Source organism: Macrobrachium rosenbergii, chromosome 13, assembly GCF_040412425.1.
Source record: "Macrobrachium rosenbergii isolate ZJJX-2024 chromosome 13, ASM4041242v1, whole genome shotgun sequence".
In the NCBI taxonomy this organism is placed as follows: domain Eukaryota; kingdom Metazoa; phylum Arthropoda; class Malacostraca; order Decapoda; family Palaemonidae; genus Macrobrachium; species Macrobrachium rosenbergii.
In genome coordinates this window covers 23,743,006-23,764,376 of record NC_089753.1, presented here as the reverse complement: position 1 = coordinate 23,764,376, position 21,371 = coordinate 23,743,006, and the positions used below count along the sequence as shown (strand labels likewise).

The 21,371-nt window shown below is 36.5% G+C and overlaps 1 protein-coding gene across 1 annotated transcript; it reads right to left on the bottom strand.

Moving 5' to 3' along the window:
* Positions 1-159: 159 nt before the first annotated feature.
* LOC136845029 (protein lin-9 homolog) lies at positions 160-21,185 on the bottom strand. The gene is made up of 13 exons (XM_067114720.1): positions 21,016-21,185; positions 16,178-16,293; positions 15,039-15,137; positions 12,640-12,789; positions 12,272-12,307; positions 11,721-11,851; positions 11,299-11,434; positions 10,200-10,346; positions 9,454-9,594; positions 9,060-9,305; positions 7,667-7,873; positions 7,149-7,331; positions 160-4,393 (listed from the first exon to the last, which is right to left on the bottom strand). Exons 1-13 carry the CDS (start codon positions 21,068-21,070, stop codon positions 4,193-4,195), a joined length of 1,848 nt encoding a protein of 615 aa, XP_066970821.1. The 5' UTR covers positions 21,071-21,185; the 3' UTR covers positions 160-4,192.
* Between the last annotated feature and the right edge of the window lie 186 nt (positions 21,186-21,371).

Sequence of the window (21,371 nt, the reverse complement as noted above, 5' to 3'; positions counted from 1 at the left end):
ATCAAGGTACCATTGCATGGGACATTCTTAACAACTGGTGTACAGTACAAAGAAACAAAGTCCATTGCTGGACTGTATAAAAAACCATACATCAGGCACAGCAAAATAATAGGATATTAAATCAGGCACAGCAAAGAAATAGGATATTAAAAGTCAATGTTTAAAATATCTTTACATATTTACATATAGCAACATACTCTGCACTACATTTAGAGGATCCTATATACATTAAACCCCCACAGAGCCACTTTTTGAAGGTAAATCAAACTTTACAACAAACAGAAAAAGTGAAGCTAGCAATCTCCTCAAGAAAAAGATTATTTCCAGTTCTCAACTCCAACTCATGGCTTTAATAATCTCAAAAGTTGAACTACTGCATTAAAGTCTGAAATGTTAACAAAGCTGTTTGATTTTACAAATTTACTCTTTCTGATCTGTTCAAATATTGGCCATACAGCTTTGCATGAATAAAACATGAAAAGAAAAAATTAAAATAGACTTTCAAGAGCACTTAATTTTTCAGACCAAAACAGGTTGAGAAAAGAACCATTCACACTTTATTTATATATATAAATAATTTCTGGTCATGATAGAAAACCTGACAACCAAACAGAAATCACAATTTTTTAAAGTAAATTGTAATTTTCTTAACTATACAAACCTGAGGTCCTTTACATTAGGAATTACTTCCAGCTTTGCTATAAGTAATTCCTAATGTAAAGGACCAATGGTTTGCATAATGTGTTGGAACAAACCAACCAATACTTATTTAGCATGCTGCTGCTGGTGCTTGTCTAATTTAAAAAGCAGAATACCATATACAATCTCATACATGCTTGAAGATAATGAGCCATACTTGAGGGGGTGGGGGGTTATCAATGACTGAGACCTAGTGACAGGACATGCCATCATCCCTAGATTACAGCTCTGCAGTAAAGTAGGCTGGTCTGGATTAAGCTGGCCTCGTTTCAGTACTGCCCTAGCCCTAATGGGGCCGTATGGTGTTAAGATGTTAAAGAGAGAGAGAGAGACCTGATGTTGACCTCTAGACTGTCAAACCCAATAGACATCTTTGTTACAATATCATATAGTCTCCAGACTTTACTACCAGTGATTTCACATTAAATCAAGAGATATCACTAAGTTATGAATGATTTAAGTGTCATGTTGAATACCGACAATATATTACCAAAAATGTGACTATAAATTGGATCAATTAGCAACAATGCATCTGTTAAGACTGTCCCACTGACCAAATCAACATTTCTATAACTACCACCAGCAACTGCTAAATAAATGTCCCCTTTGCTTTGATGAAATGAGCCAACTCTCAAGCAACAGCAAATTTCAGAAGAAAGTGACAAGAGCAGCAAACTATAAATTCCACATATCAGAAAACAATTCCAACGACAATGTTAACACTATAATAATAGTTAATATAATAAACTATAAAATGTAAAATAGTACATTAATTCCAGTTGCTTAGAATATTTATTCACCGTAAATCTTTTAAAACTATGGACTAGAAATTTTTCTACTTAGGTTTGCCTAAGCCAGGGGCTTCATATATTAAAATCATTTCACCTTTAATAATTTAAAATGTCAATTACAATAAAAGAAAAAAGGAAATGAATAAATAAAACAGATGCATCCACTTCAGAAGTTAACTGCTTCAAGAACTCGTAAGACTACAACTGTGATATGGCCAACATGGATCTCAATGGTCAATAGTCATTTTCTTGTTGACTTTTGGTAGAGTATAATAAAATGTACAATCAAGGCTTTTGTCAACTTCTTATGTCAGATTTTCCTCGTTGGGAATTAGACATGAGTTCTCTACATAAACTGAGTTTGTGCACTATCTGCCTCAATTCCTTCTCAGACTTCCTATTAAAATCGAGAGAAGATAATTACAACATTAAGACACCTACCTAAGTTTCCACATTATTATAATTCTGTGCATTTGTCAACATCATTACTCATGTTCCAGAACCAATAACAAGTAAGTACTTTAGCTGTGTGGTAGTAACTAAACTTTTCCAGGTCCACTAATCACAAAAATATGTCTGAACATCCATAAGAATATTCCAAATTGTTAAGTCCACTCAGCACGTGTGAATAGTAAACTTCCAAATGCTAAAACCCTTGCATTCTTCTATAACCTTGACCAATCACCCATCACAGGAGGATAGTAACTACACTGTGCCTTACATGGCACCTGGGCTGCAATGCTTTCTCCATTACCCTGTTCATCCATTCTCTTTGGTTTCTAATCACTACAGTTCAACTTCAACTTTGTATCACTCAACTTATCACCATATAGCAAATACTTAGTTTCAACCTCAAGATTCTAGAGATGAAGCAGTGGTCTGAATTGAATATTATTTAATAATGTAACCACATAACTGAGTTTTATACTCATACACGACTGACCCTACAGGATTTTCTCCTTAATGAGATGTGGACATTTAAGCAAGGTACATTAGAATGCTCTAATAGGTGAAAAGATACCAAACACAGACAGATGACCAGGTAAAGACAAAAAGCAGTAGAGCACAGGCCAATCACTGATAATCTACAAATTACAAAATAAAAGCTTCAGGCAAATATGGATGCATCCTTGCAAATAATACAAATTCAACCAAGGCATCATAGCTCCACACACAAAAGACTAACTACCATAGTGAACTTCATGTTGAACTTTCAGGTACAAAAATAATTCTGTATTCTTCAATTGTAACAAAAAAATATTCACATCCTACCAGCAATGAATATTTTTTATTACAGGACTATGTACATAAAATGGTAACGACAGCTGATTAATATCTATATATATTTACCCATCGAATGGTAAGGTCATCATTGTATCATTACTAATTTAATTCATGGTCAATGCAATTGTTTATCTGTTTACATAATAGTTCTCCTGCAAGAATAATTCTCATCCTCAAACACTTTGGCTGAAAGATTTAGAAAGAAAATGACAAAGTCTACCAATATCCCAGAGGTTACAATGAAATTATTCAGCTCAGTAACATCTATGGGAAAGCTTTGAAAACTGCTACTATTGAGACTTGTGACACTAAATGCATCCAAGTGACATAATCAAATCAGAGCTATAAATTCTTTTACGTGTAGAACTACGATATCAAGTAATTGGCCCTTGGTTTTCATGTAGTAACTTCTCTCCCAATCATATATACAAATAGTGTAATTAAAACTTTGTGTTGCACAACCCTACCTTCTGTTAAATAATGAAAGACTATGTTCAAATAATTTCAACAGAGAACTAACTTAGTTCAGTAGAAGAAACTGTATTGTACACATTTCTGGAAGCTGTTTCCTTGAAAGATGACAAAAATACAGCAGTTTTGGAAAAATGCCTTATATTAAAGCATCAATGAGAGGTCTTATAGCCTTACTCAAATGCCCTTACACAGTAGTCAGTTCATAATTTTCATCCAGTCATTTAAGAAATGTCTTTGGCATAAAGGAAATATTTTGAACGTAACTTGCATAAAAAATGTATGCAAAAAAGTAAAAAGTAACAACAAAACTAAATATCTTTAAATGTATACCATTACTTCTCAATCTTGTAAAATAAATGTGAAATAAACATACAGTGGATTCAAAATTCCAGGAATGTACCTACACAGATGAACAATGAATCATTTTGTAAAACCACATAATACAAAACAAGTGTCTGTAAATTAGCAACCTTATGATGAACTGATTCAGTGGCCATTCTTCCTTTTCTTTACTACCAGACTGACAATTTCTTCATTTTCCCCAATGCCTATTATTGACCACTTTCAACAAGTTGCCTGAACCACCAGATTTCACACAGTCAGTTTCTGAAACACACATACTTATGGATACATCAAGTGTACCTGAAATCTGACTGCACTGAACCTTGGGCTTACATCCTGTAAAGAACATCCCCAGAAAACACTGAGTCTACTGCATGTCTAAAAATCAATGGAAGTAAAATGATGGATATTGGTTTCACAGATTTTTTGACCAAATGCTAAATGACCCTGGGATGCACAGTGACAAATACATTCATATCTACATAACAAAATTTCTTATCTACATAACAAGAGTACAAAAAACGTATGACATTTACATATGTTCAGAGATGATTGAAACTCAATGACAACCTCAATTACACAAGTATGACCCTTGACTTGCTCTATAAAGAATTGCTATTGTGATTGTTGAAGGCTTGTAAAGTACCCATTTGAGATACAGCTGACATGATATGAGTCAAATGCACTTCAATGTTATTCTGGAATGCCACTTTGTTTGACTCATCTAGCGAATTTCTTATCTCATTGAGTGTTTCTTGAAGAGATGTTAACTCAAAGGCACTCACTTCAGTCTCAGCCAAATTCTGAAACAAGACATGATTATACTTTACAGTTATTCAATGCCAGTGAAGCATTACTGATGATTTTCAAAATAATTTCCATTTTTCCTACATATACAACCCTTAAGTTTTTTACATGGATACCTTCAGCAGGGAACCTTCCTCTCACTCGGTATGCAGCATCACTTTTTCCTTCAGCAACAGGGACAAATGAGGGATTGGTTAGAGGCTGGATTATGACAAGCCTTGGTTTTTATATCTAGGAAAAATTAACATTATCTTTAAAGTTTGCAAGAATATACTAAGCCTTTGCCTTTTACATGGAGACTCACTCTCAATCTTAAAGCTGAATGTATTGCCCACAGACCACGACACAATACCAGTAGAAGCAGCTGGGTTCAAGGTAGGCTCAGGCAAGGAAGAGGCAATACAGGTGGTGTGTTCACAAGATACTAACGAACCTCTATGGACGACACACTCAATGCAGTTTCATGAGGCCATAATAGGCACCATCATTCTAATACATATTCCATGATTAGAATTGGACAATAAGCCAAAACACCCAAACAAGGAAGTACGAGAAAGATGGTCCAGTATGCCTGTATGGCAATGCAGATGAAGAAAAACTGGCAATGCATACCGAGTGAGCGAGCGGATCCCCCTATACCCTCACTCATCTGTTGCAACTTCACTACGTTCCTACCAAACTTCAACAACTCAACCACTTTTGCCAAAGATATCTGAATACCTTTGGCATCCTTGTAGACAAATACTGCTTTTTTGTATCCAAAGAGCCAACAAAAAGAAAAACAAAAAACCTCTAATCAAACCTAGACCTAAAAAACGAAGAGAATTGGTGTATAACAATGAGGGTGCACCGTACCATTTATACTTCCTAGGGGTTGGTTCTTAAGCCAGAGGTAATAGGGTGCAGGTAAATAAGCTTACCAGTTACATGGGAAGAGACCAAAGGGAATGAATATAAAGTAAGGAAAAAGAAAAAGCTGCTGGGGAGGGGGTTAGCATTTCTAAGAAACATTTTTCACAAAAAACAACTTGAACTAAGAATATATTTGTCAAAGCAGCATTAGATTTCCAAACTTGAGCCAAAATGTTCCTTTAATGAAAATACAATAAAATCCTGCAAATTCTTATTTAACCTTTGACCTATTAGTATGAACCTGACTTTACCCCACACACTGGCATTGCTAGTGGAGTAGCATGCCAACTATCACGTCCCAACTCATACGGTTCAAAAGTTATAGCTTAAGTTAAATTCATATTTGACCTCTGACTTTCCAGTACTAACTTGACTCTGGAACCCTCAGCGTAAAACACTGACTCCCAGTCACCCATATATGATGTGAGATAAAGGCTTTATCTGCATATTTAAAATCATACTACCTTGGAGGTCTTTAGCCTTCTTCTCTCCACTGATCTCCAGCTTCCATACACACACTTTCATTAAAGTAGGTCTATATTTTCCACCTCTTCTGGTGCCCCCAGGAGCCCAAACTGACACTATCATGTACTGTTCCCCCAGGTGCTGTGTGAACATGTCTAAGTCATCTCGCTTTCATCGTTATCTTATCTACACATGGAACTTTCTTAATGTCCCTTAGTGAGTCATTTCTTATCATCTGACTTACTGCTCCCCTTACATTTTCATTTTCAAACCAATAAAATCTTTTGGATCTAGTTTCATTGTCATACTATGATTCATGTGTATAACAATACAGATCCTACTAGGCTTCTGTATAAGCTTACTTTCATAGGCAATTTTAGTCTACTTGTTTTTCAAATCTTATTCAGCCGCCTTTTTTTAATCTTTTAACTAATTTATACTCAGGAGAATCTGTAGTGGATATTGTTGTTGTTCCTAAATATTTGATAAATTCAATCACCTAAATCCTTTCTTCATCTAATGTTATTCCATTCCTTTGTGTACACACTGTCCTCATTACTTTTTTTTCTTGGATTTATATAATCTCATTTCTCTATATGTAATACATACTAGTAAGCTTTATAAGTTTTGGGGTGTTTTTCTGATTAAAACAGCATAATTTCCATATCCTTTCTGTCACTTTCTATTGTTACTCTGATCTAAACCTTCCCTTCCATGTCCAACCTTATTTTTCACTACAGACAGACAGAACATAGAATTCAGGACAAAGGCCAAGAGCTAAAACCTATGACGTCATTCAGTGCTGAAAGGGAAATTGACAGTAAGAGGGTCTGAGAGGTGTAACAGGAGGAAAACCTCGCAGTTGCATTATGGAAAAAACTGTTAGAGTGAAAAGTCAGATGGAAGAAAGAGAATATAAATGGAGGTACAGAAAAAGGAATGAAAGAGGTTGCAGCTAAGGGCCAAAGGGCTGCTGCAAAGACCCAAGTAATGCCTACAGTGCACCACATGAGGTGCAGTGATGGCACTACCCCCTACGTAGCATTTTTCACCATAAAGTACAAGAGAAGGGCAAATAACAAAGGTGAAATAACCTTCCTTGTACCATTCCACAACTCACTGCAAATTCACTTGATGAGACTCAAACAACATTAAACTTGCACCTACTTTGTTCACGGATAATTTCAAGTAGCTTTACATAACTGACAGGAATCCAGGGCACAAGAATGCCCATAATATTGGTCTGGGGATGATGTCAATGCTTTCTCATAATTAACAAAGAGCCACAGACAGGTCAATTACTTGGTGATCTAGTACTAGGTGATGGTGGGCTGAGAGCATAAAAAAAAATGTCTTGGATGATAGAGAACTTACCTTAATCTGAAGCATCAGTGATGTAAGTTTAGTTATGAGATCAAGCACAGAAGCACTCGACACCTGAGGAGAACCACTAGAGTGATTTGTAACATCTACAATGGTGGCTGCCTCCTCATAGCATCTCTCCCTAATTTGGCTTGGCAATAAGGTAGGTGCAGATATTCCTTGTTCTGGAGCAATCTACAATACACAATCAACAAATGCAAATTAGAAAAATACATTCTAGTATTCTAATACTTTGAACTTTGCACTACTGCAGAGACAAACCTTAGAAGTGAACCCATAATTCTCCTGGCTTAATTTACATATACAAAAAAGGAAAAGAAAATACATCCTTTCTAAGAAAACTGACAATCAAGCATAATTCACCTAAAAGAACTTACAATAGTGATTGTTATGAGTTAAATGTTACATTTCATGGTGAATATCTAAAAATTCTTACAAGACATCAATCCACAATATGGAAGTCAAGATTTTCATAATCTGCAAATACAAAATCTTTGGGTTAGACTTACCTCTTGGCAAAACTGTTGGACAGCCAAAAGATACTGATTCAGGTCCTTGTTTAGCTTTTCTATTTCTAGTACCAATGCTGCATATTTACGCTGAAATTCTACATTCAACTCCTCTCCATAGCTTCTCTGCTTCTCAGCTTGCTCATTCATCTCTCTGAGGGAACCTATCTTTTCACGCTTTGCTCTTAATATCTTTGACAACTGTACCTAGAAACCAAAGGGTTATCCTTGTTATACCATACTCCCCAAAATTTCCAGTTAGTACACTAATTTCAGACACATCACATAAACAAACCGCTGTGAATGTTGCTTCTTTTCCAAATGTCGACAACATATAAGAAAGAGAATGGACCCATTAACATAAATGCCAGCCTGAAGGATTTGTTTTTAAACGAGGGAACTGATGAAAGTAAAAGGGAAAAGGAAATATAGGTGATGTGAGAGTAGACATTAATGGATGGTCCACAGGACCACATAAAACCGTGTGTGTACATAAGAAAGGCAAGAACGATACGTATATTCAATTCTTACAATCATTTTTCAGGTATTTTCAAAGTTAAACAGATTTACAAATACTAATACAGTACATGTATATAGTTTTAAGCCACAACTTTATCATTTCACTTTATGAGAATAAATTTTGATTATGCAGAAATATTGAATAAAATTCACTAATGAAAATTACAGATGAAAATTTTACATAAATGTCACAACTTGTTTTCAAGACTGTTAAATAACTTTATGAAGTTCCCTTTTGGTAGACTGTACTAGCATTACATGCATCTTCATTCCACAACCAAACCATGAAGATTCAAAGCATCAAAACAATGACAAAATTTTATATTAAACATCCACACTCCTTATTTATAAAGGTTTCAGTTTTTCAAAACCCTCCTCCACAGACTTCTAGAATTTCTGTAAACTATAGTATTCAGGGAAACAGGGAAGAAAAAAAAAAAAAAAAAAAAAAAAATAACAGCTGTCCCTTGGGGAATTTTTATATCTTGTGTTACAGTTACCATGCATAGCCCATATTTTTCCCGGTTTAAAATCTTTATGAAATCAGTGAAGTACAATTTGTTCTGATTTATGAAGTCTATGCTGTCATGCATTGGAATGCTTTTGTCCATTCAGCACCAAAGACAGTGCTGTACAACTGAAAGGTGGAACTGGGGAGAAAAACTCAGTTGCACTAAGAAGTGAGAGTTAGGGAGGTTGGACAGCAAGACTAAAGAGAAAGGATGCGGGAGTGGAGGTAGAGTAAAAGGCTTAATAGTGAGTATAGCTAAGGGCCCAAGGGGAGCTACAAACATCCTTTAATAATACCTAAAATAAACTCTTAAGGTGCACTGTAATCAGTCAAGAACATTTACTGTACAACCAGAGAACTTACAATTTGAACAAGGCATTTGACAGGGAATCCACCTAGAGTGTCTTCCATTGATAACTTTGAAGATTTCAGAGGAGACTGAGCTAATATAGGATCATTAGTGAGCGAAAGTGCAGGGCTGTCAGTTCCGCTTCCAGGTTCAAGCTTCGGCAAAATGGGTCTAGGAGGGGTAACCATTCCCAGGGGCGGCCTTGGACGGAATTTTTGAGAAAAGCTTGACAGGGGCATAATTTCTGCTCCCTCACTTGACTGCAAAACAAAATAAAAAAACAAGACTGAGGGAGACAAAATAATTAACTACCAACTATACCAAGTAATTATTTCATGAAAGAAATAGGTTTCCAGATGAATTGTTATAATTCCAACTTCATTTGCCACTAAAAATTCTGAACATTACCAGGACTTCATAATCAGGAATTGAATGTGTTCCAATTCCATGACGGTCAAATGTTATTCGGTAAGTGTTGTCTGATGTATCAACTGCGTCTATGACACCAGTATACAATCCATTCTCTGGCTTTCGTATTCTTGCTGTAACCTGCATAAAGACTCAGACAATAATTATCAATGTAACTTGACGTACAAAGAAAATGCACAACGAATTGTGAGAGTATAAATATATTAGAAGTTAAATTTTCTTTTAATGGAGAAAAACTATTATCAAAGTTTAACCATGTGACTGACTTAACTCTTACTGGGCTAGCCCAAATAGCTGTTTCTCAATACATATATTTACATATAAATCTGATTTAATTCATTATAACTTTTTACAAATTTAACAAATGCATGAACTGAAAATATTGAGTATTCTGACAAAATTTCTTCAAGGAATTTGCCTTCAGGCCTCTATATTTGTTACTGGTTGAAGCTTGGACAATTACATAAACTGTGTTAGACTGCTTAATTACAGTAAAGATAAGTCTATTAAATTACTGGTACTAAAAGACTTGATAGCATTTAGATGGTCTTGAAAGATCAAATACTATTAAGTGAAACTAAGATTTGATCTGCTCACTGGAGACTTCTTAAAATTTTCAACTATACAAAGCAAATGTACATCCCATGTTTATGCCCTTCAAAATGTTAAAATTTATTTTCATATATCTGCAGTAACTGTACTCTGTTACAAGATGCAATACAAACCTTTGTACCAATGACAAGCTGCATTGGAATTTGATCTGGCAAGGGAAAGTCTTTAAGAGAGTTTATGTCCGTGATTTTCCGTTGCTGCAACAGCCTTAAGACTTGCCGTTTTTTATCTAATGCGAGGCACTCCTCTTGGAAAAAGGCCTGTACATTAAGAAGTGAAATTGTCAGTACATAATCATCAATGAAACTCTCAAGAAAATACCTTAATCATGAAAAACCATTTCTAGACATCTTCCTGATCAGTCTACTGTAACAAATGGTACCTGGATTAATATATGGTGAAGTGTTAAACTGGAAAAAACCTTTCACAGATTAATTTAGACATATCAAAGATCTGGAGAAGGGAGAGGGAGCAATGCATGGGATATGAAGCTAACAAACCATAGCAGCCAACTTTAACTCGGTATCTTTTTTTTTTTTTTTTTGTCAGGCTACAAACCCGCAAACTTTACTATTAACACATATTGCTAAGTAATAAGAGATCATCTGAAAACATTAAAAAAAGTTCTACAACAGAAAGCTTTTGCAACCCCAAGAAAACTGACTTTCTGGCTAACCACGTGCGAGTTATGAAACCCTGCCTTTCCCTTTAACTCGTACTCTGCGGCTCAGGAAGAAGTACTGTCCCAGGCTGCATAACTTCCTGCCTTATATTTCCCTCTAACCATTTGGTCTCCTCTCACCTGGCCTTCCTATTTCTTTCACTTAACAGTATCAACTTACATGTCTTACTAAAGATGTCCTTTGGGCGAGCCTTACTAATCTTAGAAAACTGACTCTGTTTCCTTAAAATTCCTTACTAATCTTAGAAAACTGACTCTGTTTCCTTAAAATTCCTTACTAATCTTAGAAAACTGACTGTTTCCTTAAAATACTTCACAATATATAGGTATTTTAAAAATTCCATATTTAAGAAAAAACCTCCCTAAATTACTAATAGATCAACAACAAAAATGGTTAGTTTTAATTTTCACGAGTCTCCTGTTATCTTTTTACATAAAGAATTAGGACCCCTACCAATAAAGAAATGCAAAAATCCAGCAGATGAAATAAAATGCAATGCATCATGAAATTACCAAGAGTAAGATCATACCTGAGAACAACGTCGGGGTTTACCCATCATTCGACGGATCATTCCCCACTGGCGGCGGGATAATTTCCGAGTTTTCAGCTGTGGAAAGGCCTCTTTCAATACAATCTGGAAGTCGTTCTCACCTCCAAATAGGGGTCTGTATGAAGAATGAATGCAATACAGCTTGACATCATTATACTGTGGACCTTATATTACCCAAATCCTTGGTACTTGAAAGATTGCCAAGTACAGTAGATAAAAAAAAAATCAATATTACACTTCAAACTGTCCCATATAAAACACTATACCACCATTAATAAAACTGGAGACTCATAATTCCTAAACCAAATATAATCCTTGGTAGGGAGAGTCCCAAAAGCAATGGAAAGCATTAACTTTCTGAAGACCAACAACTTAAAATAGCACTGTATTCTGCTACTCACTTGTCAATATTTGAATAAAACCATTCAAAGTAAACCCATTTGTGTGCTTGGGGAAGCTTCAAGAAATTTCTAAGTCTGACTCCATTCTGCTGGGCTACTTTTTTGTCAGGTGTTGTTATTGTCTGAGGCTCCTGTAATAAATTTTTAAAAATTAAGAAATTTTACTATTTCCAAATTATTTTTAATCATGCTTACTTATCTAACAGTATGCAATGCAAAAAAAAATTGAAAAATTACAATACATAAATGAAGCCATCTACTATAAGTACTAGAGTGAACACAAAGTTCCTCTGGGTTACTCAAAAAAAGGTACGCATTCCTAACTGCTGCAAAAAGAACAAATAGAATGAATACCAATCTTCACAGGTGACAAAAGTGCACATACCATCACACCCTGTACATTTCACACTATCAAACTTCTCACAGGGAATCATACATCATAATTCATCCAAAAATCAAATGCATAATCACAACACATCTATATATGAGCAACAAACACCAAGAAAAAAATAACTTAGTAAGTTCTTTAACATATGGAAATTCACACCTACCTCTGGAGTGTAAGACGAAGGAATTACACCATCAACCTGTAAAAAAAAAAAAAAAAAAAAAAAATTTATATCTACTATAGGTAGTGATTATTTCATCTTTTCTTATACCGTAATTCTATAAATTACAAATAACAGAGAAACCCCTTTCTTTCATATGCAAAACATCTAGGCAAAAATATATTTTAAATATAAACATTTGACTTTCCTCTACTGTATAAACAAGTGATACTCCTGTAGTTTTAAACACAATACAATATTAAATAAGCAATCAAATGAAATACACTGCAGTGATAAAGTACTAAAAGGAAATAAAATTAACTGATTACATGTACAGACTCAAAAAAATACAAAACCTAAATAATTCTTACTAATTTCAATGGACTGCTTGGTATTGGCTGTGGATTAAGCTGTTTCTTGGGGGTACCTCTGGAACTCTTTTTGGGGGACTTGACTTGTGTGGGAGAACTTACAAGATCATCGTCAAAATACAAACGGTTCTTCTTCCTCATTCGTGCAGGCTGCAAAACAACAAATGAAATGAAAGGCAACAAAAAAGGACAAATACTCCGAGGTAAAAATGACTTTTTAACCACCTTTGCATCTTGTAACACAATGCACCTATCACTCAGCATTGTTAAAATTCAAGTACAAAGGAGATTTACCAAAATGTCACTTTTGAAGAATCACAGAAACAGTGATAGAGATGCATTTGTAAGACCGCATAACATGTGAAACTCAAAAATATACTTATTAACCCTTTGAGGATGGTGGAGAGGGGGAGAGGGGAGAGAGGGAGGGAGGGAGGGAGGGAGGTAAAATCTGTCTGAGCCAGAACACCCATCGTTCACTGAACGAGCAAAAATGCTTAGCAATAATTTTCTTTGAGCAATCTGTGTAACTTTATTCTTTGTGTTACTTTAATGAATCTGGTGTCACTTGTAGTTAGAGTCGGTCTTTGTCATTACATGCTTAGAAATGCCAAAAAATAAAAAACAATCTCCAATATCATGAGTAATTGTTAGTCGTAACAAAAAAACTATTACTTTTATTGAAAAAATTTATGATATATTTGAGAACAAAGATATCCAATTCTGTTTATACAATGTACCAGTATGGTAATTTAACTGCCTTTCCTGTTATATGAATTTCATTAATATCTGAGCCACATATACCATGAAGTGTATTAAAAAAAAAGTGTAAAATCTTCTTGAGTGGCCAGTGGAATAACAGTTTATGTCAATAAAAAAAAAAGTGTAAAATTTTCTTGAGTGGCCAGTGGAATAACAGTTTATGTCAATTTTTAAAAAATCTGTCGTAAATCATATCAGTTTCCACGACAACAACAAACATTCATATTTGCCATATTCAAATTTTGTTGTTATGATATCTATAAAAAAAATATCTTTTGATGATGACTGTAATCTTCATCAGAACCTCAAAAGGTTAACAAGAATTCTCATACATCTTTCCAATAAAAGCAATTCAAGGAATCAACCATATAGCATACTTCTTTCTAGAAGTAAAATCTCTGTATTCTTCATCTAATCAGAATTGCATAATTTTAATGGCAAGCATCAATTCTTCAATGTACACTAAATTCCTTGAACACATATACAAGCATATATTCTCATAAGGTTGCAGAAACAAATTCATGAGAGTAAAGTGGACAATAAACACCAGACACAGTTTAATATGGTACTTCAAAACAAGAAATCAATAGTCATGTAACCCACTATGTGTTTTCTTAAGTTTCCAGTGCACAATAAATCATTGTGTGACCTAAGAAGCTTTACAACTTGCTATGGTCAATATATTACGGTAATACTTAAATGTGTTGTGGTGTTCCTACAGCATACAATTAACATGGGGGACTGAAGTTGTCCTGCCACATGTAACCTTCGTTTTCAAAATTGCAAATGAAAATACTTTAAAAAAAGACAATGGTACTAAAGTTTTCCAGTACAAAAATGAGAAACACATTTATCATTACCTCTTCATTTTACTTGAACCTAAACACGAAAAATACTGTGCAATGCCTTCTTAAGAAAGAATTAGTGCTTATTAATAACAGAATACAGGAACCACTGGACCCAGGAATGTTGCAGCAACTAACGATGATAAAGAAATCTTTAGTAGTAGAACTGCAAGATGGACGAAAATGTTATTTGTGAGTTATATAACTTGCCCTTTATTACTATAAACGAAAAGAACAAAAATTATTCCGGACCAAATATTTGTTTGTATTTATCATGACCAAGCTTCCAAATAGCTACATGAAATACCTAACAATGTGGATTGCTTCAGCATTTACTAATGTTTTTCTTCTATCATCTACATATTTCACCTATGCAATATCTTACATGGACAGAAATATGGATTTCTTCCTCTAACCTTAATGCTAGAATAATTTTCTGCAATAAAAGGAATTGCAATACAGTACTCTGGTGCTATCTGAATAAGAAATTCCATCACACTTTTAAATAAATTTGTGGACACTGAACCTTTGACTCTATACTGTATGATTTAATTTTAATTTTTACGGTAACTCTTATCTCAAGAGATATTAAAGATCTTGACAATTTCCTTTAAGAAATATAGAATCAAATCAAAATTGTACTCTCCTAGTTTTCAAATGGTCTGGCTTGAATCTTCTGTATTTTTATTACCATAATTCAAGGAAATGATTTCTAGGCAGCAGTTCCTAAGAAAGGTGATCACTTTCATTTACTTATACTTCAATTTGCTCAACACACAAGATCAGCCATACCATGCCTCTCCTGTTTAACTGGATACTGGGTTCCTTGGATGGTGATGCCCTTTCCTCCCCAACTCGCTGCAGTCCGAGAGCAGACAAGGGAGAGAAATCCTGTGGAAATTTTCAGAAAATCATTAATGACAAAAAAATAAAAATAAAAAAATAAATTAATAAAATTCTGTCGATATCTTCAACGATAAAAAATAAACTCAATCTTCAAATAATAAAAGATTATATATACATTTTTTATGCAATTTGTATTTTTCTGTAGGCATATCCTTCAGCCAGACTTATAACTGGCAGCTGAAATGACAAAAGTGTATTTAAGTGGTGGTAAGTGGGTGAAGGGAGGGAAAAACTCCCCCGAGCGCTGCTGTCTCCGGGTGACCATTCCACAGGACACAGACTACCCAGGGATCTGGCCCTTCTCTATCACTTTGTATAATGGCATGATAACATTCCCCTACTTTTAACCCTTATCTACCTTCCTAGATACTGACAAAGCATTGATTAGAGGTGGCAAACCATGAGCCGGAGCTCCTGTCCCTACTACAGACATTTAGAGAGAGAGAGAGAGAGAGAGAGAGAGAGAGAGAGAGAGAGAGAGAGAGAGAGAGAGAGAGAGAGAGAGAGAGAGAGAGAGAGAGAGAGAGAGAGACTTCCTTCACTTCTGTTCAACTTCTCCACTATGGAGACCAGCCACACTCCAAGCACCACTGCAGAACAACAAAACTGGTTTAACTAACACACCACAAATAAAGGTGTAAAATGCCAACTTACACCCTCCACCCCTTTCGTTGTTCACTTTTCTTATTCAAATCCACGCTGAATAAAAAACAATAACACTGTACGTACTGTAAAATAAAAAATGAAAGAAGTTTCAATATGGTCTGTTCGAGAGTAGTAAGACGTCTTAACATGACCAAAGATGAAAAAAAAAAAAAGTACTTGATGAGAGAGAGAGAGAGAGAGAGAGAGAGAGAGAGAGAGAGAGAGAGAGAGAGAGAGATTCTCTCCACTAACAAACACCTACTACCAACTTGATAAATACTCCTACATAAAAGGTGATGGTTTGTATTCCTGCAGAGACACAGTTAAATCAGATTAAATGAAAAATTACACATATCTGTAAAGAACAAATGTATACATACTGGTGGTGGTTCCTGGGGCTGCGAAAAGGCAGTGGAAGAGGATGAACTTGAAGATGAAGAGAATCCCCCATTTTTGAAGGTCAAGAGCAACTCCGCTTGTTGCTCCGCTGACTGACCTGAAAACAATAGACAGTATACAGATACAGAAACCCTACAATACTAATGGAAAGGCGTAACGAAGCATAATTCCCTTTTCACATGGAATGCTGAGCTATACTAACGCTTGATTCTCATCTAACCTTTTGACCATAGAATTAACTACCATGTCTAACAAGGCAGATCTATTTACAAGTTATTTTTACTGGAAATCCTCTTCCAAAAATTTCTAGTTTTTCCAAAAGTCTTTTAAGAAATATTATGTGGAAAAGTGCGGCATGACTAAGTTTCTGAACCAACTGCCATGAGGAACTAACAATACAAGTTTAGTAGTATGCAGTACCACTATGTATAGTGTTAATCAAAACTATCAGGAAAAAAAAAAGGCACCCTCAAAATTACTTGAAACTAAATGACTAAAATGCAAATCACTGACAAAGCCAAAATGATTCACTACAGGATAAAAAAAAGTTTGTATTATTTTCAGCAGTTATTTAACTGCTGTGAATTTTGGAAAAACAGCAGTTATTTAACTGCTGTGAATTTTGGAAAAACAGCACAGTTCAAGATGGGAAAACCAATACAGCATTTTGTTGAACTGCAACCTCATCCACAATGACAATGTCACCTGCAAATCCATTCCAAACACACATACAGCCACCACTTCATTTCATATTTGGGAGAGTCAGTCAGGAATGGTACCTGTCTCTAAAACATTTGCTAAAACCAATCACGATATTATCTGACATTCAAACTGCTTGAGGAGGCTCATTTAAAAAGTGATCCCCACTTGGGATTAAACAGTTGATGATGATTTGGGAAGAACAAATAACAGTAGTTGCTTCACCTGCATACTGTGCTACAGTACAATATTTTACTTTTCAAGCCCAACAATCATGTCACTATGAATGGTAGATATACAAATCCCAAAAACCCAGAACACAACCTTGCCAAACAAAAATTTTTTTTTAACTAATCTATACATTTTCTCGGTGTAAAAACAAGAGCTATTTTATATGAGTACTCCCCAGTGCAAGCTAGAAATGGCTGTTAAAATTTAGTAACAAGAGTTATTGGTGGTTAGGGGATGAGTGGGGGGGGGGTTTGTGTGTTCCCGCGCTCACACGCCATCATCAAATGCTTTTTCCTTCGACATCAAAACTTATGTTGGGTGGCTGCGGCAGGATTACGATAAAAAAGGACTGGCTTGTAAATCTAGGAAAATACAAATTAGTTTTAAAATCTTATATTTGTTCCAACTGAAACACAATCCACTGCCTTTCATGTGTGAGACTTACTCCAAAGGTGGGAGGATACTCTCAGCTGCCCGGCAAGTTGAGCTGCCAGCCAGAAATCCTAAATTCCCAGTCATGATAATGAGGAAGAGAACAAGACTCCAATAACCTGTCAATCCAGTACGTGGAGGGAGAGAAGACTGATGTGGCCCTGAGCCAGAGGAAGATGTGTATGCACTGACACTCTAGGAAATCTTTGGAGAATAAAGTTATGCTCAAATAAAAAGGAGAGCACAAGTTGGAAGGCTAAAATAAAAAATTGATGGTTTCAGGTAATACCTTCACTAGATCCCCTCCCCCTTAGATGAAAGACATGGCAACATGAAACAATTCTTATGACTCCCATAATTCACTACTATTTAATAATCTACCCTGACAATTGTAGCGCTGGCCTTAATTACTGTGCGCTATCATAAATCTCCTACTCAAGGCTACAGACTTTGTACAACCTTCACTTTTATTTTTTATTTTACATACCTTTATGTCCACAAGGGCACAATCCAAATAAATATGGCCTACCTTGAGCGTAACAGCATTGTTTAAGGCAAATTAAAGGCAACTTGATATTTGAAAAAATGAAGCCTACCTAATACTGGAAATACATAAAGAATATTAACAAGTTTTGGCCTAATGCCCAAAATAGATAACCTACAGCTATAGATTAAATTACTTTCTCATCTAATGCACAGTTGAGCTCTACCTAAACAACACCAGCTTTCCATGATTAAACAAAGTAACATTCAGTTTAAGCTAATGCCAAGCTAATTTTTTGCACGCAAGGGTCTATCAAATAAAAGAATGCCAATCAATGAAACACATTTGCAAGGGGGTCCGAGAGATGAAAGCTAGGTTGAATAAGTTGCAAAGCTTCAGCCTAGGTGTAACTAATAAGTATAAATTTCCTACAGCTTAGTTCTCACCATTTACTCTGGTAAAACTATGTTTCCATTTTTATCAGTGTCAGTTTATTAACATAGTGGTTAGGTGAATAATTCATTTACAAATGAACATATGAAAGCTTACATTATTTTCCAAGTCCATTAAGCAGTCCCTGGTTATCGGCGGGGGTTCCGTTCCAATGGCGTGATAAGCGAAAATCGATGATTTTCAGCACTGATAACTGGAGATGCCCCTCTTAGGTATGTATCGGCACCAATACCCGATTATCAGTGGCGATCAGCAGAAATCAGCGGCGAAAATCTCTGATTTTCTTCACTAGACAAGCACCGTAAAACCGGATTGCCGATAACTGGGGACTACCTGGGGCAGTGGCCTACATTACAGGATACAAGAATTAAGCACAAGCACTTTTCAGTACCACATCATCCAAAGAGAGCCTTCCCATTTTTCCATTACATAATAATTTGCCTGCCCTTTTCAAACAAAGATAACTTCCTAAATTCTTACTCAAGTAACCACATGTTAGTTTCTAACTTGGGCCAGTTTTCACCGTAGTTTCAGTTTAATAATGCCTGCCTTGGGTGCAAGTGTTTCGGATCTTAAGTGATATTTTTTATGATATAGATGTAAAATGACTCTTCATCCTTCTGAAGTAAGGTAACTCCCTTTACTAAATAAAAAATGAATCTCTTAAACTGATACTTTGTCTATGAGATAATTACTGGGATTTGGACACCCAAAAATGCATGCCTCCTAGCTGTGCACCTCCCAGCTTAAGGGTCAGGAATATGCAGTGTGCAATGCTAAGGACACCAAAGGTGTCCCTTGTCAGCTAGATCACAATGTACTGGGTCAGGCTGACATAAATTTCTGTATTTCATTTTTATGATTTATGGTAAAATCTAGGTCCAGTTAGGGCGCAGAGTCTAGGAAGAGGCAAGCCCGTACTGGCCAGGTAAGGACTGGGTGCCCTGTGCTAGATTAGGGAGGGGTTGGTTGAAAAGAATCTCATTATCTGTGCTTGCTGTTATTTCACGTTCAGAAATTTTTGGATGTTATAACCGACATGCAAGAACTGTGGATTTTTTGACCGATTACGTTGGGATTTATGCATTTCCTAACTTTCTAACTGGGACATGCACTTGTCTTTTGGTAAAGGGCCTACCCCCAAAAATCCCAATACCCTAATGGGGTCCGCCATAGTTGCTTGAATATAAGGGGAGGGGGAGAGCCACAAAAATGAGTGGTTAGCACCAACTATAATGGTTAGAGATGCATAAAAGCACAAATAACTAGTCATGAAAATATAAGGTTTACACAGTCACCTAGGAATCATCATACCACAATGGATATTACCAAACAATTGTTAAAAACTTCACTACAGATCGGGTAATTCTAAGGGAGAACTGCACAGGGGACACTGTTTATTAATGAAATTTTTTGAATTAATGATAAGGAAACGGGTGCACTACATGGAGCAGTGCAGGTGAGATAACTTGAAAAATTTACCAAAACAATGTGAGAAATTCACTGCCTTTTCACGTTCATATGCTAAAAGCTCTGCGAGATGCCGTGTTTAGTAACAGCCCCCAGGTATACATGTCAAAACATAAACATAAGATGGTCTATTTCTCACATTCGTTTATTTTGGTAAATTTTTTTCTAAAGTGATCTCACCTGTGCTACATAGTATAGGTTACTCCCATTTCTATATTGTTCAGCCAGAACATTTTGTTAACAGAAAATATCTCCGTGCAGAGTCTTCCCCTCAGGATTAATACAGCTTTCATTCAAATAACACTAAATCTAGCAATGGGCGACTCAAAGAATTTACCCTGCTTGCAATCGCAACAAGCAAGCGGGATATCAGAATGTTACATCGTAGGTCAAGTAAGTCCTCTTAATACTGTCAAGGAAGCGATCAGTCTGCGTTCTGCAACTGAAAAGAAAAAAGAAAAAAAATGCCTAGCCTAACCCCACGCTAGCTTTGGCCTATGCTCTCTCTAACAGGACCCACTGCCGAAAGTGGGGCGAAACTCCCCCCCCACACGGTTCTGGGGCACTTCTCCAAAGGCGCCGAGTCTGCCATGCCTATAACCACAACCAGAAGGAGGAGTCCGAAGCCACAGGCCCCGAATCGGGGTCAGTGAATCCTGCCAAACTCTTCCTGAGGGCGAGAGAGAGAGAGAGAGGCTGCCTGCGGAGGATTTCCTCCCCTAAATCGGGCGAGACTCACAAACCGAAGGAAAATCGGGAGGAAAACGGGAGGGGCGGCCCCCCCCGGGCGAAATATCCCGGGAGAGACGGCGGCCCTAAAACCAGGATTCTTATTTAGCATTTGAGTATTACGCCACTCGGAGTTGGCGAACGAGCGAAATGTAAACAGAGCGTAGCTCCACATCTGCACTCAGGACGCCACTTCCGCCTCTAGCGCCCTCGCCTCCTGCACAAACCCCTCCACAGGGGCAGAGGCGGCGGTTCCACTCGTCCTGGCACTCGGTTCCACACGCGAACGCCCTCCACACACGAAAATAACTCGAAATTTACCTAATTCGCTTTCAAGAGTGTCCGCCATATTATGTGGCTGCCACTCCCATTGCATTATGGGTAAGGCGCGGTCGATCCGGTTCGCGATTTCGTCCTTTTCGCTCTTCCGTCTTTGCCTGGAAAAATGGACGGGTAATAACTGGCGAGGAAGGCTTTTCGCGATTTCTCGATAAAATACTCGAAGGAAGAGACAGGAAGGAGAACGACGCAGTTCATTACACGACACCTGCAGTTGTTCCCAGCGGTATCCGTGTGTCCACGGCTGCACGGCTGCACTAACATTTACAGTGAGCTGCAAATACCAATTTATTAAAATGTCCTCCTAATCTCAGTTCGTTTTGCAAATTAGTCAGGAT

Coding starts and splice junctions, on each gene's coding strand:
- LOC136845029 (XM_067114720.1), bottom strand. CDS start 21,070: ATGCAATGGGAGTGGCAGCCACATAATATGGCGGACACTCTTGAAAGC. Junction 9,595..10,199: donor AGCTTGTCATTGGTACAAAG/GTTTGTATTGCA, acceptor GTCTTTATGCAG/GTTACAGCAAGAATACGAAA. Junction 7,332..7,666: donor TCCAACAGTTTTGCCAAGAG/GTAAGTCTAACC, acceptor TGTGTATTGTAG/ATTGCTCCAGAACAAGGAAT.